We start from the raw sequence: 25,541 nt of genomic DNA on the forward strand, positions 1-25,541 counted from the left end.
AGGGGGCTCTCCAAGGGTGGGGATGAGGAGCACAGAGCAAGGGCCATGGAGAGGAGCAATGCCAGCAGCTCAAGATCAGCTCGTTTGTGCAGGGAGTTACTCTGATCCGATCGCAGAAAGCTACCAGTCTGATTTCTTTTGGTTTGGGGATTGAGCTGAATTTCTGCAGATGCAGGAAAAGCACATCCCCAGGGCTCAGGCTGGCTGGCTCAGCCCCTGGCACAAGAGCACGTGGTGTCTGGGAAGCAAGTGCTGGTGGCATGGGTGTCCTGGCACTGAGTGGCAGAAGCATGGCTGGAGCTTTGAGGGGTTTTGTAAGTGGCTGTGTGGTTGAGGAGGCACCTCTGCCTCTGCCACAGGGTGAGGAGAGTGTGGATGCATGGGAGTTACAGCAGCAGGACAATCATCTCATCCCAGGGGAAATGAGATGGCCAAACTTACCTTTTCCCCCTTTGGCCCTGGTGGTCCAATGGGCCCTGGTGGTCCTGCATGTCCCTGTGGAGAGCAGACAGCAGGTGAGGAGGCAGGAAAGAGCTGTGGGACTGAAAGTCCTCCCTGTTTCCCTGCCAGATCTCATGAGCCCTGGATGGTGCATGCCAGCTTTGGAGGGACATGTGGGTCATGGCAGAGATGAGCCAAATGCAAGTGGTGCAATGGAGACTGGACAAAGAACTCGAGATCAGAGATAAATCACGGCTTAAGAACGATTTGCACCCTGGAGTGGCAGTTTTGTTGCATTTGAGAATAGATAAAAGCTGGGAGATGAAAGCAAACCCCTTACCTGGTAACCCTTTAAGCCTGGGTCCCCTTGAGCACCCATCCTTCCTGGAGCTCCCTGGAGAGGCAAACACAGAGGGACTGAGAGAGCAGCCCACGGTGTTCCCACGAGAGGAGGATGCCCTGGGCTGTGCAAAGCAATGCTCAGCACCACCTGGGAGCATGGCCAGTCCTCCTCCTGGCCACCAGTGAGCTCTGCTGCAGCCACTTGATGGGCTTTTACTTGGCTTTAACCTCTTACACATGGAGAGAGGTGCTAGGAAGCCATTCTATGCCTTTGCCAGCCTGGGTGAGATTCCCCACCTCACTCAGATTTGATACCAGAAATGGCTGCATTTGAGTGCTCTTCATCTGCACTTCCACACATCTCAAATTAGTGTTGTGCTTGGAAGTCCAGCAGTGACCTAACCCTAAACTGTTGGGTTGAAATGTTCTGGTGTGGTAGAGAACTTTTTCTGAGATAGAGAAATGAGTTTTCTGGGTTGTGATGAGGGCACTGCAAGAGCTATTAATCACATCTTTAGCAGAGTGAGAAAAAGAGTTTAAATCAGATCATCAGATTAAAGTGAATCACAAACTTTCCATATAATCCCATTTAGCGTGGAATATAGCCCTTTCCACAACACAGAGACATGTCCACTCCAATAGACTGTTGCTCAGATATTGCTTTGCTTCCTCATTAAACAATCCATGGAAGCTTTGCCAAAGACAATTAAGGGAGGATATATGGTGAGGCCATAATTTTTAGTGCAGGAAAACACTTATCAGCAGAACCATCACTCCATCACTCATTTGCTACTGTTCTGAAACATCACCATGATTCCTGGTTCATAAATAACTCCTGCTTTTGCACTAAGTTCTATCAAATAGAGTGCAAGAAGTTTCCTTACCAGCCTGCAGTGCACGAGGAGGTACTTTTACCTACCACTGCTGTCCCAATGCACTTCTCTCATGTGCCTAAAGCAAATTAACTTTCTCCCCTCTCATACTTTCATCCCCTCATACTATGGCCCTCAACTTTCTCCCCTTTCATCCCCTCATACTATGGCAGTTCTCTCTGGAAGCATCACCTTCAGTCCCCAGTTCAAACCCTTTCCCATGCTATATTTCTTCTTGCTCCAAGTGTTTTAGATAAGTAGATCAAGAGTGGGTGTAGAAACAAGGCAGAAGTCCAAGGCAGAGTTCCTTATAACAACACAGCTCAACTTGGAAGCAGCTCTTGCCATGAGTGTGTAGTCTCACAGGGGAAGATCTTAGCAGAAAATAGCTTATCAACTCACTCAGCTGAGGAAAAATCCCCAATATTTCAGCAATTTCAGCCCATCTGGGGAGTTGTGAAGAACTGCTACACTGCAACGTGAGCTGGGCTCACGGGGCACCAACCCAACCACTCTGGATTCTTCTGTGCTGCTCAGGACAAGGGTTAGGCTGTTTTGGCCAGTTACACCAATCCAACAGCACTTCCCTTTCAGTGCCCTGAAGCCTCTGCTGGGCTCTCTGCTCCATTCAGGCCCATGCCCACCACTGCCTGCCACGTTTCTGCATGTTGTGTTCAACCGTTTGCAGAGCTCTTCTCACCATCGGTCCCAGGGTACCTCGGGATCCTTTAGGGCCTTGGTTCCCCTTTGGCCCCTGCTTCCCTGGGGATCCCATCTCGCCGAGCTGCCCCTGGTAGCCCTTGCTGCCCTGCAGAGCAAAGGCACTGACATCAGTGGAGGACAAAACTGCTTCTTGCAGGAAAAGATCAAAGATGAGTAGTGAAAGGGAAAACCAGAGAGACTCTATCAAAGAGAGATGGTCCTACCTTCTGGCCAGGTTTGCCCTTTTCCCCCTGTTTTCCTGGTTTCCCTTCTGGTCCCTGGAAGAGAAAAAAAAAGAAAGTTGTTGGAATGGGAAAGCAAAGAAATCCCATCCCAACCAGCCACTCCCAGGTCGTTTCCCTGGCACACACAACACTGAGAGCATCCTCACCCACCCATGGGAGCCAACAAGGAGGCCAGGAAGTCCTGCAGGTCAGACCATGATTCACAGGCTGGGCATGGCTGAGTTTGGTCTTTAGCTGCTCCAACACATGGGGGAAACTCATTGCTTAAAGATGGAAATGTCTCTCAGGTGACTATTGGGCAACATGGCTGAAAGGTCATACTGGGATGATTTTCATCTTAAAAATCACATATTGAAGACAGGGATGATGGAAAACTCCCATCTGATGTGTCCTTCTGTCCCCAAGGGTGCAAAGGTGGGATATCAGAAGTGCACCCAGCCAGCCTCTGCTACAGAATGGACTGAAATGTGGAAAGCACTTTACTCTGGTTCCCACAAGATATTTCCTCTGGTCTGCACTGCTGCTTTACCAACAGTTGTATCCTTCATCAGCTGTGGCACTGAATTGGATATCAACACTTTTTATATAATTTAGGATGCTGTTAGTAGAACCATTGCCTCCATGGCAACTCTCCTCATTTTTACCTTGTGAAAACAGGCAATGGTTTCATTCTTTATCCACCTACCACACACAGCTTCCTGCTCACAGTGAAAACCCCTTCCCTGTATTTGTATTATCACTGCCACACACAGAAACCACAATCTACTGATCAGGTATCCACAAACGGAGTGGGATGCAAAACTTCAGGTGGGAGCCACGGCAAGCAGAGACAGGAATGCTGGGCTGCTTTCAGCACCCAGGGTGGGTGCAGAACCTGCCACCTCTCCTTGCACCCACACCACAGAAATGAGCTGTGATGAGCAGCTAAATACAGCAGCCTCTCCTTAGGGACCCCAGGGAGCTCATTTTTCCCAGTGTTTGACCCTGTTGGCTGCAAGGCAGAGAGAATATTTTGAATTTGACAGAAAGATGCAAAAAGTATCACTGATGAAAATAACTAATGCTTTTTGGCAATTGTGACAAACTTTTCAACAGCATCTCCACACCAGCACCACATCTCTCCCTCTGCTCCCCCTCCTCCCAGCTAAGAAGGTATAATTTTCACCACGGTTGATGTTGCAGCCTCAGCTGAATAAAAGCAACTTATAAAGTGAGACATATCGGGGGGTTTTCACTCTGATCTGAAACACGGGCCTCAGAAGTGCCTGCTCTGAACACAAAGGAGCAATTCAGACTCATTCCAGCCCTAAAGAATTGTGCCAGTTCACTTCCCCAGAGGGAATAGCTCCATTTTACCTAAGCCAAACATTTCAGGAGCCCACCTTGCCAACACCATTAGGCATCACAAAGGACAGGTCCCTGCTGAGGAGCACATGAGCCTTGTTCTGTGTCTCTTCCATACTGCTCAGGGGTTTTTTGTGTGCTATTTTTTGCTGCCACTTTCCAAGAGATCACTTTTGGAACTACTTTCCCACAGATGCCGAGCAGCCACAGAAGACGATGGGTGCCAAGGCTCCAGCGTCACCCACATGATTTACACTCTTGACAGGAGTACAGAGAAATCCTCACTAATGAAAGCATCAGAAATGCTCAGACCCTCCCCTGAAGAGCTTCCAGCTCTACAGCAGCTCGCTGTGAGACCTGGTGCTCAGCACCTGAAGCAGCAATAACTCCCACAGCCCCTGCTCTGCAGCAGTGCCCTGGCATGCAGTGGCTTAAAAATTTGGAGAGGGAATAGTGGAATCACTCACAAAGCTTGACTGCCAAAACAAGATGTGAGTGAATAAAGAGACAACTGGGGTTTCTAATCAGTTGCATAGTGTTTTTCCATCAGTCTCCCTGGACTGTGCTCTAAGAGCTTGTGGAACATAGGCAAGAGATGCTTCCTGCAAATGGGAGAAAGCCCATTTTAACCTAAATCTGTTCCCAACCCAGTGATGGCCAAGCCCTTGGTCTTCTCCAGCAGAGTAGTTTTGCACACTCAGATGTACTCCTGGAACTGCAGTGCTGTGGCAGCTCTTGAATCAGAGAATTCCATGCACAGGTTCTATCCCCATGATGAGGATGAGCTGTATTGTCAGTAAAAAATGCAGATACAAGGACAGTGATGTGGCACAGTCTTTATCATTTTGCAAGGCAGGCAGATCCTGTTCACAGGGAGGTCACAAGGATGTCACAGCTACTTCAGAAGAGCTTGAAGTACAGCCTGGCCTCCTCCACCAGGATACATCTCCCGTGAAAGTGTCATGACTGAAACTTGCTTCTATCCTGCATTGGAAAATGTCTGTGCTTTTCAAGGAGAAAGTTCAGGCCTTAAATCCTCCCATCTGGGAAACAAAACTTCCACACTGCTCCTAAAATCTGCCAGCATTCAAGTTCCTAGTTGCTGTCATCATCACAGAGTACAGAGAGAGGGGCTGGAATCATCTGGGTGAGGGCAAACAACAAAAAACAACCCCAACTTCGACAGTCCAAGTCCTGCTTTCAAAAATGAGCTCAATCCACAGTGAGACCGTGCCATGTTCAAACAGCTTCTCAAAATTTCTCAGGGTTCTTTCAGCCTGTCTGCTCCCCGCTGGTGGATCTGAACACAGATATGGGCTCCAATAAACTCCTTGCACCATTTTCCCCTTATGACGCATTGGCCTCGTGGAGCAGGGATGTTCATCTGCTCCAGAAGGCTCTCCTGGGTCCTCCAGCTGGGGTGCGGCTCCTTCTCCATTCCTGGAGGAAAAAAATCATTGGCAGCATCTCCAGCTCCTGTCAGTGACAGCAAGACAAGCTGTCACTCACAGGAAGCCATGGAGACCTTGTTCCAAGCCTCCCTTGCTGTTCTTGACTCTCATCCATCGGTTAAAAGCTTGGCTGGCATAAAAAAATGGGTCAAACCATGCTGGCGACACCAGCGGCAGAGACGTGGCTCAGATTTTGACTTACTGAGTCACCTCCTCGAGAGGAATAAGCTCTATCAGTCAGGGATATTTCCGTGCTCTCCCAGCACGCTTTCTAGGACTTTGGCCAGCGAGCTCTGCTGGTGAGTGGGAAGCCTACCATGTGTCTGATTTTCCTGGATATGCTTTCTCCAACTGCGCAGGAATTCTGCCCAGATGAATGTAGAGGCAGTTTAACACTTGTCTGGGGTTCCCAGATATGTGATATCTCTAGTTGTGATGATCCAGATGTGGTTGCTGTTGCAATCCCAGATGTTCCCAGGGCACATATGCAGGGGTTTGCACACTTCCCAGAAATCAGTGCACTGCCACACATTGCACAGGGAATAACAAGCCCAGCAACAGCTTTGGTAGCCTTCAAAAAGAGTCACATCCTTTTTCTCTCCCTTCTTCTGACTCATCTGTCCAGGGATGAAAAAAATCAGGGCCAGAACATGAAGGAAAAAAAAGAATAAAAATAAAATTCAGTGAGATCGTATCTTCATCCAGGCTCTCCCCAAAGTATGACTGTAGCACCTTTTGGTACCTCTTTCACTGCAGTGTGTGAAGTTCCTAAGGTTCCTGAGATTTCTTCTCTCCTTAGCAGAGATAGAAGTGAGGGCAGAAGATGGACAAAAGCCTACACATCAAGATGATTAAAGCCAAGTTCCCTTTGCTGGACTCAGATCAGTTGGGTTACTGTGCCAAGGCACTGAACACACGATGCTTTTATTCCCGGGGTTTGTACACATTTTGTTGTATGCTTTGGGTTACTGGTTTGCTGAGAAAACAAATCTTCTTTCCAAGCTTCTTCTGTGAGCAGGACTATTTTTAAATGGTGATTTCTCTTTATATGCTGCATTCTTCACTAGAGAAGTATATCAGTACCTCCAGATGATGATGGTATTTGTGACCAGGGACAGTGGAAAGCAGCAGTTTTACAAAGTCACATGCCTTCAGTTATGCCAAAATATCCAAGGGAAGCAAAAAATTATAGTCTTAGATCTAGCATGTTTAAAATTTCATTGTCATCTTCAACAAGGACACAGATTTACAAGGATTTTTTTTAGTATAGCCTTAGATATTCCCCTAAGGGAAAGAAGAATGGTTTATTTTCCAATGCAAATTGGTTAATTTTAAAAGAAAGAAAAAAAAAAGATACTTCCAGCTGTTGATGGCCTTGACAGAAAAGTCAGATCTTTTGCCCAGCACCGCAGTAACGTTTAGTGGGAGCAAATAGATGAGCAGCTCAGCTTTAAATTCTCCAGACATCAACAGTTGAAATCTATGTTCCGACAACATCATCCAGAAAAACAAAACAAGGAAGTTAAATGAACTGCAGAGAGATATGCCCTGAACAGAGCCAAGCAACAAACAGGGCTAAAATCCTGACCCAAACTTCCTCCCTGCCAGGGATGCTCTTGCTGCAGGCACTGGGTCTGGGGAAGTGGGAACTGAGACGTGACTCACCGTCCTGGTTTGGCTCTTGGCATTCCAGAGGGCAAATATGTTCCTGCCTTCCTTGCAGCTCAGCACAGGAAGGAAGCTCTTGAGGGCACAGAACTGGTGGGAGAGCTTCCCAAAGCTTGCCTCAGGCTGCTTCAGGATTGCTCAGGACTGCTGTGGAGCAGGAGCATATTTTCAAGCTATTTTTTTTTTTTTTGGTATCATTGAGTGAAGGTCACTCCTCCTTCCCAAAAATGAGGCAGGAAGAAACAGAACCACCAGAATACAGCTGCTGAGTAAAGAAAAAAGTGACAAGGTGACAGAGAAAAAAAAAAAAAGTGATCGTTTGAGGCACTGGATGTAAAAAGGGCAGGAAAACTAAAGCAGCAATAAAGGTAAGAAGCATGAACCATAGGATGACCATGCCCATATTGTCCAGGCCCAGCCAGTGAGCTCATTTAAAGGGAAATGAAAAAGCCCTATATAATTTCCTACTGCTCAGCAATGTCTCCATATGAGAACCTCTACTTAATAAACTTTGATCGAGAGAAGCCTCCCCCCATGGAGGACAGTTCACAAGCACTCAGGAAATTAGTGGGATTATTTGGGCCGGGCATTTGAAGACATAAATGTTTTGGATTTATAAGAAACACATTTCATAATCACTCTCCCTAGCAGTAGTTTGGAAGGGGAGGAGACAGGGCAGCAGCTCCTGAATGAGTATGGGGAAAGAAGAAAGACTCAACTGTTCTCGAGAAGAAAGACCTGATTGTGCTGTGAGGTTCAGGGGGTTTCACTGGGAGCACTGGGAAGTAATGGGCTTTTGGGCTGCTTGTGGAAACCCAAGTGGGGAGTGCAGGTAGAGCTGGCTGGCTGGGCTCAAAAACACAGCAAAATGGGGAAATCCTATAAAAAAGGTCTTGGATGGGAAGACTACAGCCAGAGTCACTGTGACTTTCCTTTCAGCTGAGCTCCTCAGCTTAAAATGGAATCCAACCCAAAACTGTGAATCCCAAACTCTCTGTTTCAGAGCTAACTCTTATCTGCATGCAGCTGTTGCTCTGAAATGTGCTGCTTTTGGTTTTGTGCAGGAGGAGGTCTATGTAACTTGATTTTCCTAAGCAGTTACAGTGTAAGGCAGCAAAAAGAATCGTTTACAGAGCAGTGCTGTATGCTTTGAGCTGCTCTGGTTCATTCTGATAGCTCTGAACTACCGCTAATTTGTTGTTTCTGGGAAAATCCCTTTTCCCCCCTCTCATTGCCTCTATTTCCTCATCTCTAAGAAAGCACAGGAGACAAAGGTGCCACTAAAACACTTGATGAATGAGTGGGAAGTGCAGGAAACATGCAAGGCCTCATCCCCACTGAGCTGTAAAGCTTTCATACACAATGAAACCAAAATACTCCAAAAAATTAGTGCTCGGAGCTGACAATGGGAAAGAAAAGACTAGAGAGAGCACCTGGGCAGCCCAACTCTGATTTACACTCCCCCCAAACACTAAGGGTTAATATCTTCCTCTTGAAGGACACAGATGCCCTGGGGTTGTGGAAGAGGAGGGGAATGAAATCCTCTCTTGCAATAAGGAGGGGAATCTTGGAGCAGCAGCCCAAAAAGTGCGTCTCCTTCGTCTGAGTCAGGAAAGAAACCGTGCCAAGTCAATGGGATTTATTTCAAATTCTGGCTCATTTTGACTCCTATTAACTCTAAACGAAGACCAGCTGGGATCAGCCTGCCTTCCCCAGCAGCAGAGCCTGCAAGGGCCAAACAGCCCCATGGCTGGTTGGAGAGCCTCAGTCACTGCAAGCAGCAGTTCTCCTGGGATTAGGAGAGCTCTGACATTCCCTGTAGGATTCACAGAGCTCACAGGCAACCCTGGGCCACTCCAAAGGTTTCAATGGATTTGGTGGACTGAGGCACAGGGAGCAGAATGGCAGAAAAGGGGGAAAAGGTCCCACACGATAACATCACCCAAAGAACAAAATTCAGCATGTACCTCTCCATCAAGTGGGATGTTGAGAAAAGGCTGACCCTGGGGCAATCAGCACTGATTATCAAAGCAAGAGGAGAAGCTGATTGCAGCTGTGGGCAGAGGTGCCCAGAGATGATAATGGGATGGTTATGGGAGGGGAAGCACAGAGACCTGGGACTGTAGCTCCATGGAGAGGCATTGCCCTGACCCTTGGTCTCTTACTCTCCAAAGCAGACATTTTCAGCATATTTGACTGCATTTCTGAGCAACTTCATCCACCTTTGATTTTTGATACAAGGCAAACAGCTCCTCATGGCTTTGCTGGATATTCTGTATGAGGAATGATACTCTGAGGCTGTGACACAAGGACACACCATGGCCAAGGTCAAACACCCTCAGCTCTGGAAACTGGGCTCCAGTTTATGAACTAGCCCCGCTGATACAGGAGGTACCAGAAAGGACAGGCTGTGGGACTGGAATATGGCCTGTTGTGACCTCCTGATCTCCCTCTGCCACCAACCAGCCTCCTGCATGACCCTGGGCAAACCACTGCACTACCTTGTGCATCTACTCCTAATTCATTCAAGGGAAGGATTTGGAGTAACACTACTAATTTCCTCAGATTAAGGGTGTGAGGATCTCACTGTTACCACTGTGTTCCCCATTCTTTCCCCTGCTCAGTCAGAAGGTGACCCCACACCCTCCAGCTGGGGGAGTTTAAGAAACTTCTTTCAAGTAATTGCTCCACAGACAGCCCTTGGTCCCGGGCACAAAAATCTGCTTTTCCAGGAAACAACAGCTCAGCACATTATCAAAAAAAAATGAATTTCTGCATGGAGAGCAGAGATTAAAATCAGTGGTGACCCCAGGATTGTCCTTGGGCAGCCTCAGTGTTTTCAGGGAGCTGAATGCCATGGATGTGGTGCTGCCAGCTGTGGCTGAGCTCATGTGTGTGCAGTGAATGGCTGGATTCAGCGACAGCAGAGCGAGGCGCTTTGTTGCAGAAAACCTTTGAATCATGTTTCCAGTGGCAGGAAACAGAAAAGAACAAAGAGCAAAAACCACTCTGGGACAAATTCTGCTGTAAGTGGTGTTTGGACAACTTTGTACAAGAGCAATGTGTTGGATGAGGAGGAGCTGCTGCTCTGCCCTGGCACTGCAGAGCCCAGACAGCAACCCCAGCTCAGCATGGCAGAGCAGAAGGTCCATCCTGCCCAGCAAGTCCTCCTTCCACTTCAGGGCTGTAGACTGTAGATGAGAGAGGGACAAAAATGTGATGTGAAGGATCCTCAGGACACCATCCAGAGCTGTGTGTGGGGTTGCTGCTGCTCTGGGGAGCGACTGCAGAGCTGAAGCCAAGAGCCACGAGTTCACTCTGTGCTGGAGAGTGCCTTGATCCTGTGAGTTCTCTCAAAAAAACCTTCTCAGCTCTCCACCCCAGCCCAGCTCTCTCACTCTACCCTCTTGAAGAGCAAACGAAAGGACTTTGGATCTTGTTGCACCAGAGCAAAAGGATTTACAGCCCTTCAAGCACTTCTGGGCTGATGGTGCACATCTGCACCCCACAGCAGGGCCGGCACACACAGCCAGATCTTCTCTGATGTAATTGTTTATGGCAATTTAGGCCATTGGAGCGTCTGGCTCAAAGCTTTCCGAGTCCTGACGTGGCTTGAATGACACTGCAGATAGGATTTCAGGTTAAAAAGGAAGTGGAAAGAACTCGACTCCCAGTTTTGCTGAACAATGAGGGATTTTCTTGTTTCAGAGCATGTTGTATTTCAGTACTTCCAGGCTCTCCAATTTCTTTCCTGGAACTGTAAACCCCTTGCTATCAGATGTCTGCCGTGTATGGCAACCAGCACATTAGGAAAACCACGATGCAGAGCCATGGAGTGCAGCTGGAAACCCATCACTTCCCTCTGCCAATTGGCCTGGGCCTTCCTCAGCCACTGCTGGAGCTGTCATCCTCCCAGGGAAGGGCTGAAATGCCATGTTTTCCATCACTGCAGAGGAGAAGCAGCAGAGGGAAGTGCTTTTTGGGGGCAGAGGTTGCTGTCAGGGCTCACTTTACTGTGTCCAGATTGCTGGTTGCACTCCAGTGACTTCAGCCTGTGGCTCTTGCCATCCTCTGATGTGATGAGCAGCTCTGATGGGCAGCCAGATCCTTTGGGAATGCAGGTTCCTCTCCAGGGATGTTCTCTGGGTGTTTCAGGCTCAGTGGCACTGTTCCCTCCCAGCCTTATGGATCAGCAGATAAATTATTTTATTTTGGCAAACCACACCATGACACATGCACTGCTGCTCTGTACCTTGCCAGGGTTCAACAGGCTGTTGTATCTTCCAGTGTCCCCACACAGCGAGGAGAATATCCTTGTCCTGCCTTGCCCATACAAAAAATCTGGATTTTTAGCCAGTCTTTCTGAATGTAGATGCCCAAACAGTCCCTGATACCCTGAGAGGGGAAGGGGTTTTCAGCTCTTTGTTGTCCAAACCACAGGGCAAAAGGCCATGTTGAGAAGAGAGTCAAGGTCAAGGTGAAGGCACCAAGTTTGTATTAGAAGACAGAAGCCAGTGAGAGGAGATAATACGTGGGCCAGCAGCTCAGGAAAGGTGCACATCTCTAGAAGTCTCAACTGGACCTTGCACTGGTGCTCTGATTTCTCTGTTATGGCCAGGGGGACAACTGGCCATCCCTCCACTGAGCAGGAACTGGGGCTGAACGGAGCACTGTGAACTTGGACAAAGTGACCAAAAGATAGAGGATACTCACTTATCTCAGCTCCAGCTGCCTCGAGCCCTGCCAGCCACAGCTGTGAAGCTCATGGACCATCTCAGCTGCCAGGTTTGTTTGCTTAAATCCACTGGCTTTGAAACACGTACAAACTACCCCTGGAGACTCGACTGGGGCCTCCCTGCTGCTTTTTGTTTGAGATTCAAAACCACAGTGGAAACCGGTTTTCAGATATGTTAATGCTGGAAATGGCTGAGCCAAGTAAAAGCTAAGGATCTCTGAAAAACGTTTCCTGAGCACAGAGGGAAGTTTGGTTGTGCTCAGGCAGTCATGTGGTATCAGCATCAGGATGGTTCTCTGGAAAACCTTGCTCAGGAAAGCCACGTGTGCCTTTGCTGATCCCATGGATTGCCAGGTGAATGTCTCTCTTCTGCACCACCCAAAAGGGCAGCACAGACCCTCTGTGCTTCCTGCAGCTTTCAAAGGTACATCCCTTCATCTGCCACCTCCAGGGAGCCCCAGGATTGCAGATCCAAGAGCCTCTAATCTCCTTCCATCTCTCCTGCTGGCCTGTTGCCACACTGGATGTGAGCTGATCGTGCCAAATTCCCCAGCTTCTATACCTGCTCTGCCAGCACCAGCCTCTGCCCCAGGCCAGAATACACAAAACAGGCTGAAAATGTACCAGCAGTGAAGTCAGGTCATTTCAGAGCAATCAGGCACCTCATTTCCTACATCTGTCACAAGAACACTTGATAGTGAAGCGTCACATTCCTGTAGACATAAGCAAAATAAAGATTAAGACTAAACATCTCCTTGGCTTTGTGGATGAATCTTCAAGATGTGGTGTGGCTGCAGAGATTTGTGATGAAAAGGGTTTTTCCAGAGGCTTTTGCTGTCCATGGAGGGCATGTCCCTGTGGGTCCCCTCTGGTGTGACACAGGGTCAAGCCAAGGTGTAGGAGAAGTTTGTCTGTGTCCACAGCTGTGGGTGGGCATCAGCTTTGTCAAACTAACACCAATCCCTTCCAGAAGCAGAAGATGAGCTACACACCCCAAACGGAGCTCAGTTTGTTGGCACAGGTATCTGCACAGATCCTTGAGTGAGCATCTCTCCTACTGAGGGCACAGAACCATCAACATCTCCCCCATCCCCTCTGTAGCTGAGCAGGATATCCCAACAAATACTGCAGCAGAGGAAAAGCCCAGGAAAACATCAGTGGGTCCAGGCAGGAGTGTGGTGAAGCACAGATGTAAGGACTTGTGGGTGTCATGCCAGGAGAGGCCAAATGAAGATGCGATAGCTAAAGATGGAGATCTTAGAACAATCTAAACTGATTATTGGGCAGCAGAACACTGTCAGTTTGTGCTGGGCTGTGCCTGAGGTGGCTTTTGCAGAAAGTCCTCCAGAGGATGGCTTGGCTGGATATTCCAGCTTCCAACCCTCAGCTGGAAAGGAGGGGCTTGCAGTTATCTCTAGCAGTTTGCACCTCTGAGCTGTAAACCTTATCTTGGCAGAAACCTAAGGAAGATCCCACTGATGTTCGTACTCTCTCTGGGAAGGTAGAATGAAATTCTCGACAAATGGGAAGAGAAAAATTATTTCTGCTTCTGTCAGAGGACTTCCATATTTAAATGACCTCAGTGAGCACAGGAACACCAGCCTGTGTATAAGGTAACAGCATTTGGCAGGGCAGGCAGCACTATCTGGAGCCTATGCAGGTCTGAAAGTCTGCCTGAGTTTAGGCATAAGGAAATACAAAGAAGCATATTAAAATAGTAGATGGAAATATAGCACTCTGCAGTAAAAAAACAAAAGGGAGTGATTATGAGCAGGAATCTTGGCTCTATTGACTCCCTTTTAAAAAAAAAATAAAACAGAAAACAGCATCATGTTCCCAGGGACATGCTGGCAAACAGCAGGGACAGAGTCTGAGAGAATCTATATTTTATATTTTATAACTTAATATGGCTTTTGCATGATTTTAGTATTTTTATTGGTTCTTAAAACATGCACAATGTAAACACGTGAAGCAGCCAGAAGTACAGCACATGGAGGGCGACTGTCCAGCTGTGCCAGCCTGCAGCTGGGAAGGAGCTGGGCTGTTGGGGACCACCCTTGCCTGTGGTATGATCCCAACCCTGAAAGGGCTCCCTGTTGGCTACAGGGGGCTGTGGCCAAGGGTGGCCTTATTTGGAGCAGGACTCCAGCCTTATTCTGCACATTTATGGTGCTGCACTGTGCTATTAAGCCAATGTTTCCACCTTCTAGTCGAGTCAGTGCTCAAATCCCAACCTCAGCCCAAAAATAACATAAATCCATCTCTTTTGCTGCTTCCATCCCCTCACACCCTTCTCCCTGCCCTCCTTTTAGCCAGCCACAACGTCACCAAAAGGAAAATCAACATTTCACCATGGAGCATCCACCATTTCAAGAAGAAGAGCTGCAGAGCAGCCCACTGGGGCACTGGGCAGAGCCATTCTCCACCTGGCACCACCCTGCTGCCTGTCATCTCAGAGCCAGAATCAAATTTTCTTTCTACAGCACCAAGATCAGATCTCTCAGTGAGCCAGACATGCCCAGGATATTCAGTGAGGATTCAGGAATCATATCCTGCTGATTTCTTCAAGTTGTTTTCTATAATATGGAAATCTTAGAAGGGAAGACCAGAAGCAAACGAGTAATCATCAGGGAAGGCACAACAGGGCCAATTCCAAGCTCCATGCCAAGCCAGCTGTGGAACCAGGGAAAATGCAGTCCTCTGGGCCTGCCTCTAACACCCTGTGAGATCCATCTTACAGATGCAGGAGGGAGGCACAGTTTCTCAAAGCCTGTGGCAGGCCAGAGCTGTGATCCACATCCCAAGAGTGAATCCTGACTGAAAGACCAAACCATCTCCTGGATGCAGTTTTCCACAAAAACAACACATTTTACCACAACATTTGCAACAAGTCACATCTCAGGTGACCTCCTGCCCTAAGCAGTGTCCTGGTTGACACACTCATCCCCCCAGGGAACCCAGGGGTCACCAAGGGCTGGTTTCGCAGACTCACTCGGACACCTGGGATGCCGGGATATCCAGGAGGTCCTTCTTTTCCCTTCAGTCCTTCACTGCCTTTTTCTCCTTTCTCTCCTTCCAGGCCTGGCTCTCCTTTGTCTCCCTGTGGAAGAGAGGAGGGTGGGAGGTTTTCATACCCACACAACACATGGGTTGCTGTACAAGGCTCTTGCAAGGGAAGAACCCCCCACATAATTAATATTTCAGGAGGCAGAGAGGAAGGAAGAGAGCCTGCAAGCAAAAGGATGAATGAGGATGAGTCATAATACACTTGACATTTAAAAAAGGAGCAAACCCAGGTTTCTTTTCTTTAAAATGTCTTGGCTGGAGGAGAAAGAACTCTCCCATTACACAGAGTAACCTGAACCCCTTTGCTTCTCCTGCAATGAGGCCTGAACCTCCCACGTGAATGAGGCAGACAGAAAAGGTTTGAAAGTCTCCCTTGCCTCACCCAGAAGCCCTGAGCTTGGGATGCTGAAAGATTTTTAATAGAATGGTTTGTCTGGAGCAGCAGCTTGGCTCTTGCTGCCAAATAGGAATCAGCCCAGGGCTCCAATAAACACTGTGAAATTGTGTCATTGTGCCCTGTAAAGGATCTCTGGTCTGAGCAATGGGTATCCTGTCAAATCACTGCTCTGGCAAGTACAGAATCATAGAATCAAAGAATTGTTTGGGTTGGAAAAGATATTTAAGATCAATGAATCCAAACATCAACCCAGCACTGCCAAGCCCACCACTAAACCATGTCGCCAAGTGCCACTTGCAGGGATAGTGACTCCACCACTTCATGTTCCAATGCCTGGCCATCCTTTCAAGTGAAAATTTTTTTCCCAATATCCACTTAAGCTCCCCTGCTGAAACCAGTCTTTGAAATTTTGGAAAAAATCTGACAGATAATGAAGTTTCAGCATTGGACAAGAACAACCAACTGGACCGCAGACCAGAAATACAATCACAGAAGCATTAAAAAGTAAATTTGGAGCTATTTTTCTTTTATCAAGATAAATAGAATATTGTAAATATTTTGTCTTATTCAGTACTACCATTCAAAACTATATGGAGACAATTAAAAAGGCCAGATTAATGCTGAAAGCAGCCTTGAACTGAACTATTTTCCTCTTGCACCTGTGTTGGGAGAGCATAACAAGATCCCATCTGGTTAAAGAGCACAGACACATCTGGTTAAGTGTCCAGAGACACATTTGGGGTGGAAAGAGCTGGTTTGGTTCAAGAGCTCCTGGGCACAGCCAGCAGTGCAAGAGAATACAGAAGCCTTGACTGTCCTTAAGGAAGAGATTTTTGGTCCAACATTGAGAGATAAGCAGAAGTAGAGACACATGGCAAATAGTTTAACTAGAAAGAAGCAATAAAGTGCATTGTTGTGGGATGGGCTGCTCTTTCTTTCCATGGAACAAAACTGTTGGCCTGTTTGGAAAGGCTGTCTGTGCAGGGACAGGAATCAGAGCCCTGTTCCAAAGGCAAGGTAGCAAACTCACAGCTACAGGGTGAGATACAGGGTGAGCCCTGAGAGAGCTCCTGGGGCTCTGCCAAGGGAAAGGGATCTGGTTTCTGTACTTTCTAACATTGTTCTGGTCAGTGGTGCAGGGGAGAGTAATGGACAATTCTTGATTTCCCTTGCCAGGCCCAGGAATTCCAGATTAGTTGGAAATCTGATCTGCAAAGACTCAAATAAAACAGACAAATTGTTGGAAACCAGATTTTGAAGAACTTGACCTTTTTGGAGATCTGATAAGATGCCAAAAATGCGGGTAGAGGAGTGGAACAGGAGGGGTTTGTTCTGTGTGCTTGCAGAAGAAAAGTCCTTAGAGAGCGCAGGGCAGAGGTTTATTCCACAGAGGGCCCAATAATCCCCTTGGCCTCATCCCAGCCCTGGGAACCACAGGGACCTGAGTGCCCAGAGGTGTGTGTGAGAGTTGGAACTCCACAGCAGTGAGGTTTACCTTGATCCCATCTGGCCCGAGCTGCCCGCTGTCCCCTTCCAGCCCGGATTCTCCCTGTGGACCAAAGCAAACACCATCAGGCTGTGCCTAAACGTGCTTTTCCCTGAGCTTCCTGCAGCTGGCTCCCAGCAGCAGCCAGGCTGCAGTGAGGGGAGCCCAGCCCTGCACTCTGACACGTGTCCTATCTCATACCCCAGTGCTGAACAAGCTCTTCCTGCAGCAAGAGGAGGAATTCAGCCTCTTGCTCTATTCTGAGCAGCAGTTTCTCCTCCACAGACGCTGCAGGAAGCCCTCCTTCCCTGTGTGAAAAGGAGCTCAGTGAATTCATCTAACCTGGGGCTTCCCCGTCCTGCTCCAACAAGTGACCTCAGTCCTGGGAAGGGACACAGCCCCTGCCAGCCTCAATCCATGCATTCATCCCCTCCCACTCGTGCACAGTGTGCCCAGTGTTTCCCTGCTTAAAGCCTCCTTCTGCTCCAGCATCCCCAGCCCTGCAGGGACACAGCCCTGGCAAACAGGAGGGGTCTGTTCCCACAGCTGTGCCCACACTGCCCCTTTCACACACGGTGTCACAGTGGCATCCCAGAGGCTCAGGGAGATGGGGAGCTGAGGCTGATGGGCTCTGGGGGCAAGGTGCTTCCACCACCCACAGAAGGAATGGGGGCCATGAGGGTTGTGGGATGCAGAGAATGGAACCAGCCTGTCCAGGCTGTGGGAGAGAAGGGACAGAACCTCTGGGGAGCTGATAAGGCACATAAGCCCCACCAGAAGGTGGCCATACTCACTCTTTGGCCAATGAGGCCTTGCTCTCCAGGGATTCCTAACTGGCCAGGATCACCCTAAAAAGAAAACCAACAGCTCTTTGAGCCCCAGTTCCAGAAGAACCCGAATCTTTGAGAGCAGTAAAATGAGAGAACAGAAGGTGGTGGAGCTGGCAAACAAACAGATCTTGCCAAGGTAGCACTGAGGGCAGAATGGCCACAGGGCAGCTCCCTCCCACATGTGCCCAACCCAGTGATCCTCTTTGCATGGAAGAGAGCTCAGAAAATGCAGAGAATTCAAGGGAAAAAGGTTTGAGCTATCCACACACCCCATTCCACTGCTCTGCAAGCCATGGCTGCACAGACCAGGCTTGGAGCAGAAGGATGGGACTCTCACTCCACAAATTCCCAGCAAGGACAGGGGTAAAGGGATGTCTGTGCAAATCATCGTGTCCTGCTCCAAAGAGGGCAGCCAGGAGCTGAAACACTCGTGCACTATCAGGATGCCAAACACACGGTAGCTCCAGTGAAGTGTCAGAAGTTTTGCCAAGGAAAACATGGCAAAGGATGGGGTGGGGGTGGCAGTGAAGAGCAGCACAGAGGAAACTGCGTTTAATCCCCACACAGAGTGTGTTCAAAAGCTCTGCTTACAGGAGTGAACCTTCAAACCAAGGGGGTTAGGATTAAATAAAACCCCCTCTGAGCTGCTCAGCACTGGGGTTTTATTCAAACAAAGAGATGGCTTTTATGTGGACAAGAAGGTTCATTCATGGTCTGGAGCAGGGCACCCTTCCCCCTTAACCATCAGAGGAGTTCAGTCCCCAGAGAGTTGAGGCTTGGAAGTTATGGCAGGACCTTGTCTGAGAGTATTTTTAAGTCTGGGACCTTCCTAAGATTCTTCTGGTTTCAAAATAGAAGCTGCCTGGATCTTTGAGTCTCAAGGACTCCTCTCTCCATTCAGATTTTGGATCTGCAAAGAGTTGAGCTTCATTTCCAAAGCCTTTCACAGCTCTTGAGGCAGAAGATCCCTGGGATGGGGCTTCTCCCCAGCACTGACAACCCCTCAGGATGTGGCTCAGGAATTTGTAAAAATGGCTGAAATTAACCCACTTTCAGGTTTTTTAAACTTTATCTTTTGTTGAATGCACTGTCTGCTTTGGCTGCTGGGGGCTAAACCTGCAATGTCATTCAGTCCTTCAGGAACACAAGTTGCTATTATCTCCCCAGTCTGACCAAGAAATTGCACTCAGGGTTTTTCTTACCTTCATGCCAGGTTCACCTGCAGGGCCAGGTTGTCCCATTGAGCCTGGCGGTCCCTGGGAAAAAAAAAACCAACAAGATAATGAAAAAACCCATTGTAACTAAGCAAAAAGCAAGATCAAAGACATAATTCCTTTAGCAGAGCCCTCCTGGGACAGCCAAGCCCTGGTTGCAATGCAATTACCTCCCTGGAGCTGGCTCAGGGTCCACAGCATCAAAGAGACCTGGATTCTGGGAGGGCTCTGCTCAGCTCTCACACCTCCCCTCTCCCCAGCCTCCTCTGCCAAGCACCTTTCTCTACCTCCTTCCAACCCCTCTGCTCTCTGAGGTTGGTAACCACACCAGGGAGCAGCACTGGAACCAGCTGGGAAAGAAGGGAAAAGGCCCAGAATTCTACTTGGAAGCTCTTCAGAAGGGTCCAGCAGGTTGGCTGGCACAATGGGTGACAAGTGCTTGGCTGTGCTCTTGCTCCCTGCACTGCTCCATTCCCACTGCTGTGAGCACATCCTCTGCACCACCAGGGTTGTTTCAGTGTGGCTCAAGCTGCCCCAGATGCCACAGCTTTCAGCTGAGCCTTTGCTCCTCCATTCCCAGAGAGGCAGGGCCAGCATGGTGCTGCCAGCTGAAGGGAGCTGAGGGCAGCAAGGTGACACTGAGCCCTCCAGCACAAATTTTGGCCAGATGAGCCATTATCCAAAGGCTAATGGCTGGGCTCAGACCAGATATCCACAGCCCAGGCTGGACTGGCTCAGAAAGTTTCTCACTCCTGTGTGAGCACAGACTCTGGTAGAGGAGTTTGGCATCCCTCAGAGAGCCGAAAATGAGTCCTGACCTGGAAAATGATGGGAATTAAGATGGAAAGATGTGAGAATGACCTTGCAAACTGTTCTCACTCAGTCCAGCTCCACGTACAGCCCCCAATAGTGGGGTCATGGTTGTTCACTATCTTTAGTACCAAGATCTAATGGGAGCTTTAATCTTTGTACATTTTCTCCTACCTCTGGGAAGCGTGGGGAATGAGAGTCTGTAAAACAAGCCCAAAGATGGGACAGTAAAGCTTCTCTTTAAAGGATTTGAGTGGTTTATTTACTTTTGATATTTGCATTCCGGACAACAATCTCCCTTCTCTTTACAGTTGGGAATAAAGGAAAAAAGAGCACATAGTCAAGGGAGCTACCCAGGGAATAAAGCCAGTTCCTGGCTTGCTGAAATGGATTCAAGCAGAGGAGGGAGCAGGGTGTGTGTTGGGTTTGTGAACAAATGGTCAAGTCACGCAATGAGAAAATTCAAGCTCCAATGAAAGCAAAAATCCTGCTTTGGTTTCTCCAGAGGTGCCAGTGCAGAGAAAGGCTCCTGGAGGAGTCACAGATTTGAATGAAGCTCTGTACTTTCTTGGTTGGCAGCATCCTGAGTGGCTCAGTAGCAGCTTTCCAGCTCCCCAGTGTGGTTTACCATGCTGAGAGCTCACTCCATCCAGTCCAGCAGCCATGAGAATGAGAATGGAAACTTTCATGACTCACACACTTTGCATAGACTGCATTCAAAGCCACCTTCATGTCTGCATTACAGCTCAGGACCTATGGAAAGGAGCCGTGCAAGGGGAACTGGCACGTGTGACAGAAAGAGCCAAGACTATATTATTTCAAGAGGAGTGAAATGAAGCCAAAAGCGCAGAGGAGTTGGGGGAAACCATGGAGGCATCCCCTGTGCTCCACTGGGGCACTGTTTGGCAGCTGCTGCTCGGTTTTGGTGTGTTTGTGCCACTGCTTCATGGCAACCACAGCACAGCAGCACCGTCAGCAGCAAAGGCGTCTCTGAGCTTCCTGCACTGCTGCTGCAGCCTCTGCTGGGGCTGCCATGGCCTTCTGGGAGGGCTGGCAAACCTGGGTCATGTCAGCAACAGCACCAGGGGGTGGGAAAGACAGTACCCAGTCTGAATTGTTCTTGTGTTGGGTCCCTGACTCTGCACCCTGGCATGGTCACCTTTGAAATGTTTCTCTTGTTGGGAAGCTGGGTCTGCACATCCACCTGTGATTAAGGGATGCTTGAATTTCTCTGTGGTCTGTGATGAAGGGATGTTCAAATTCCTGATTTTCACTGTTTCTTTTGGAACTTTCAGACTTAAGGGAGCTCCTTCTGCTCATTCCACACTTCCAGGTGTGGGAGGATGTTCCCCTGCACATTTACTCCTCCCTCAGACCTGCCATTCCTGACGGAAGAGGGAAAAAAAAGGAACAAAGAGCAGACCTACCTTATGTCCCATTTCTCCCAAAGGGCCAGGTGGCCCCTGTGGTCCTTGGGGACCCTGAAAATAGAGACACAAAGCTCTTTTCATACAACTGTTTTCATTTTTGAAGGGCCATCACTTCTGTGGTCTGTAAGGTAAAACACCAATCCCCTCCCACATCTCAGAGGAGTTCTCACTGCGCAAGAGCTGGCCAGTGGGATAGAGAGGCAAGTGGTGGGGTGAGCTGAGGCACCTTAACAGGCAAAGAGCTCAGAAGATCTTCATCTTCCTGGCTCCCATCTAAAACAACTGCAGTGGGCAACCTGAAAATGCCTGGTTTACCCTCTCCCTTCACAGTCCAGCACTGCTGGCCCTCCTTGAGGTCTGTGTCTTCCCCCAGTGCTTCCCTCAAAGCTGTGGGCTCAGTTCTGACACATCAGCCTCCCTCCTGCTCCCCCTTCCACTCTACCTGCACTCCCACTCCTCCTGTTACATCTCACCCTGTCCCAGACCCAACCTTGCCCTTCTTTTCTACCTTCTCTTCCAAAACCCACCCCAGGCTGTATCCTACACTCTCCCTGGTTGATCCATGGTCCCCTTTTGCTTTCCAGGGGTCTGACCCATCTTTTCTTTTGGTTCCTAGGACTCCAGCCAAGTTTTTCACCTCTCTGACCATGCTGGAGTTGGCAAGGACAGAGCAGTTGGGAATGGGATAAGTGGTGGGGAAGAGACAGACAGAGAAAGAAATGAAGTGTCTGTGTGTGTGCAAGGAAAGACAGATAGAGTGATAAGACACTTACTGGGTCACCTGGAGCCCCTTTTGCTCCTGGAGGTCCAGAAGGTCCTTGGATACCCTAGAAAAATTAAAACCACCAGGGTCAGCTCCAACCCAGCAGCAATCCCTCATGTCTCCTGGCAGAAATGTGCACCTCAGAAGTGCTCCAGTGAAAAGAAGGAAGAAGTGGCCCTGTAAGCGTGAGACAGGGTCCAAATTCTTCCTCCTGGACCAGGACTCAAAACTTAAGGACTTTTGGTTGTGGAAGGAAGCAGAAGGGAGGGACACTTACTGGGAAGCCGCGTGCTCCAGCCTCCCCAGTCTCCCCCATCTTGCCCTGTGAACACACAGTTACAGCAATTAGCAGCTGGGGATGTGCTGACACACCTGTGCTGCTTGGGCCTGGAGGGCACTGGGGACATGTGGGTGTCCCTCTGGCTCTCACAGAGGACATACCTGCAGCCCATCTGGGCCCACCCTGCCTGGCCCCCCTGGTCGGCCCTGCAAAGCAAAAACACAAAGACATGTTGGCAGGAGCACAAGCTGTTGGTGATGCTCTTCTGCCTCAGCCCATCTGCTCCTGCATTTTTGTGCAACAAATTTCCCTTCCAGTTCCCTGCATCTTTTGAGAGGCCAAATACCTGGGATTCTACTCCAAGGAACATCCCAACCAGCAGGGAGTGTGGGCAAGGGCCCTGATGGATAGATTTTGCTCTGGTTGCAAGACAAACTCATCCCTGCTGCTTGATCCTCTTAGAGGAATTGAACATCCCCTGTTCCTGGAGGAGAACATGACCTTGATCCTGCCCAGAGCATTTCCCAGCACAGCTGAGAGCAGCCTTGGCACTCACCTTGGCACCTCGCGGCCCTGGCTCGCCCACTGGTCCATCAGGCCCTCTGGCACCCTGGGAAGAGGCAAAAGAGAGGCAAAAATAAGAACACAGAAGATATGTCTCACTGGAAAATCCAGCTGTCACTTTAGCCTTGGCCACCAGGACAGTCCATGAGATCAATCCTGGCTAAGCCAACTCATACCTGCTTGGGTTGAGCACAGCAGCTCAGAGCTCAGGACTCAAACGATTCTTTCTGTGTTTTGTTGCTTCATTTCTCACCGTTACCAGCACACAGCACTTTTTATTCCTATTAGACCAACTACCAACCACAAACCCAAGCCAGAGGAGAAAAGCAGGCCAAGAACAGCTTTATTTTCAGACAACAGTTACATGACAACAGCTTTGCAAGGCACAGACAGACTTGTAGTTCTAGCCTTGTTGATAGCAAACCTCCTCCTTCCTAGAAATCCTGCTTTTCCAATGCCTCTGTCCTTAGTCTTGGCACACCACACTGTCTTGTGGTCACAATTAGGGCAATAAAGCTACAAAATATAGAGATGCATAAGCCCCCACTCTACAGTACCTCCACACCACCCTGGGCCCCAAATTCCTCCCAAAGAGAAGGGTGTATTTGCTGGCAGCTGAACTCCAAGCCCTCAGCTACAGCTAGGTGAAAATTAAAGAACTGGCTGCTGTTAAGGACCAGGCAGGTGAGCCTAGGAAGAGGGGAAGGATATGATCACAGAATCACAGAAACAATGGTTTGGGCTGGAAGGGACCTTAAAGACCATTTATCTCTCAAGCTCATTTCAGGAAAGCTGAACACACAACCCTCTGCACCGTTTGACCCCCAGAGACCAGTGTGTCACACTGGCAGGGAATAAAGAGCCACTGGCAGGGAATAAAGAGTGAAAGAAAAGAAAAGAGTTAAAAAAGAGCAGATCAAGAGAGGCCATTAGCAGACGTCATGTCCATAATCAGCTCATGAGCTCAGTTGGGACTCCTAGGCGCTACTGCAATATAAATAATAAATAAAAACACAGAGCGGTGCTAGAATGTAGTGGTAAGAGGAATTCTGAGAGCTGGCCAATGCAGAAAGGGAAAACAGGAGCCAATGTGCTTAATCGGGATGCAAACCCAATGCCAAAAGTAATAACAGGGCTAGGGAGCCAGTGCGTTAGAAAAACAACTCCAGGATGACAGGCTGAGAGGGAGGCTCACAAAGAAAGGCAGTGTACAGCAGAAATGTATAGCAACCCCAGCCAAATTATTACAGCAGACAAACATTGTCAATATAAAATAATGCAAAAACTTCTGCTGCGCTTGGCAAAGCCCTGTGCTGCTGAGAGGAGCAGAGATGGAATAACCAAGAGCCTGTATTGCACTGCCAGGAAGGCACAGCTCTGAGGAATGCTCAGCCTGGCCTCCAGGACAGACAGACACAGGGCTGTGCCCCAGATGGGATCCCCACAACCAAAGGGGTGTTCCACAGCAGGGGCTGTGCTGCACAGATGTCACAGCACCTCTCACCAGCCCAACACCCCCCAGTGCTGTGGCTCACACTGGCCCTGAGATCAGAGAGCAGTAAAGACCAAAAGTTTTATTAATCTGTGTCCCTATAAACCTCAAAGCACAATGACAAAGACCAGAAGGTCATTTAAAAGCAGGGCTACTGACAGCTCGACTCAGACAGCCCTGTAGGTTGGGGTGGTGGGAGAGCAGGGCTTGGAGGCATCTTGGGGGCTGCCTGGGGTGACTGGGACACCCAGAAAATACCCAGAGCTGCACTGGGGAGGGAGGTGTTGGGCACTCTGGGCAAGCACCCTCAACAACCAGCTGCTCATCCTCCCTGGAAAACAATCTGTTCCCCTTCTCTTTGAGCAGCCACTTGGGTATTTTGTGCAATGACATCTTTACTATCTGAGATGATGTGGTGACCTGCTAGTGAAGCAGGGAAAGGATGTGCAGAGGGCAAGGATTCCTTAGCTCAGGTCTGGAAGAAGGAGCAGGGATCATAAGCAGGTGGGACATGGAAATGACAGTGATGGTTAGAGTTGGGAAGGAAACTGGAATGTTTCTGGCACCTCCAGACTGCCCTGTAGCCTGTCCTGCCCTGTTCAGCCCCTTTGCCAGTGCTGGGCTGCACTGAGCTAGGTGGAGGCTGTTGGTTGCCCTCAGTGATGCTGTGGCTCTCATCAGGGCTGGGGGGAAGTGTTTACAGTATCCTCATCTCTTCCAGCAGACCCCTGTCAGCAGCATGGCAGGATCTGCCAGGGCAATCTCCCTTCACAGCAGTCACCTGCCTAATCCCATCACAGCACATCTCATCAGCATCTGACCTGGGGAAGAATAAAATGACCCTCTCTTCTCAAATGCATGTGGCAAGCATCATCTTCTCCAGTCTCCTGGGCTGAAACCTGGGATGAAGACTTCCCCTAATTTGCCCTGACAGGAAAAGCTATATTAAATCAATTAGTTGAATGTTTAAAACTCTCTTTTACTGACAACGCTGGTTAGAGATGAGTGAGTGAGGTCCTGGCAGCTCTCCAGGGAGCATCCCAATGCCAAGAGCCTCAGGGCACAGCACAGGGCCTTGCCCTGCAGATCCAGCAGCTTGGCCTTGCAGGCAGGGCTGAGCAGAGCCCCCCAGGCTCCCCTTGCACCCTCAGTGCCCCTCGGTCAGTGGAGGCGAAGACAGCATTGCCCTGAGCTGAGCAACACCAAGGAGTGCTGTCAGAAACCCCAGACTAAACAAGGGTTACAATATTGGCCAGATGTGAACAGCTCCCAGATCCAGGGGAACTCAGCTCCAGGCTTTGCCAGCCCAGGTGAGGCAATAGGGATATATCTTGCTGTTGAAGTAGACAATGTTCCTGCAGGACTAAATACTCATCAAGGCGTTTCTGCAGCACAGTGCTGCATTTCCT

General features: G+C 49.1%; 1 protein-coding gene across 6 annotated transcripts in view; it reads right to left on the reverse strand.

The window, feature by feature from the left end:
- The window catches only part of COL27A1 (collagen type XXVII alpha 1 chain), a 139,675-nt gene that overhangs the window by 18,933 nt on the left and 95,201 nt on the right, over positions 1–25,541 (reverse strand). For all 6 annotated transcript variants that reach the window (XM_085077192.1, XM_085077193.1, XM_085077196.1 and 3 more), the window contains 13 exons: positions 22,633–22,686; positions 22,238–22,282; positions 22,074–22,118; positions 21,807–21,860; positions 21,031–21,084; positions 18,782–18,835; positions 17,544–17,597; positions 16,759–16,812; positions 14,793–14,900; positions 2,582–2,635; positions 2,356–2,463; positions 782–835; positions 442–495 (listed from right to left, as the gene is read on the reverse strand). In XM_085077192.1, coding sequence (XP_084933318.1) covers positions 442–495; positions 782–835; positions 2,356–2,463; positions 2,582–2,635; positions 14,793–14,900; positions 16,759–16,812; positions 17,544–17,597; positions 18,782–18,835; positions 21,031–21,084; positions 21,807–21,860; positions 22,074–22,118; positions 22,238–22,282; positions 22,633–22,686 — 792 coding nt within the window. The remainder of the gene's footprint in view (positions 1–441; positions 496–781; positions 836–2,355; positions 2,464–2,581; positions 2,636–14,792; positions 14,901–16,758; positions 16,813–17,543; positions 17,598–18,781; positions 18,836–21,030; positions 21,085–21,806; positions 21,861–22,073; positions 22,119–22,237; positions 22,283–22,632; positions 22,687–25,541) is intronic.

This window comes from Lichenostomus cassidix, chromosome 17 (genome assembly GCF_008360975.1).
Source record: "Lichenostomus cassidix isolate B80296 chromosome 17, HeHo_3.0, whole genome shotgun sequence".
Classification (NCBI taxonomy): Eukaryota; Metazoa; Chordata; class Aves; order Passeriformes; family Meliphagidae; genus Lichenostomus; species Lichenostomus cassidix.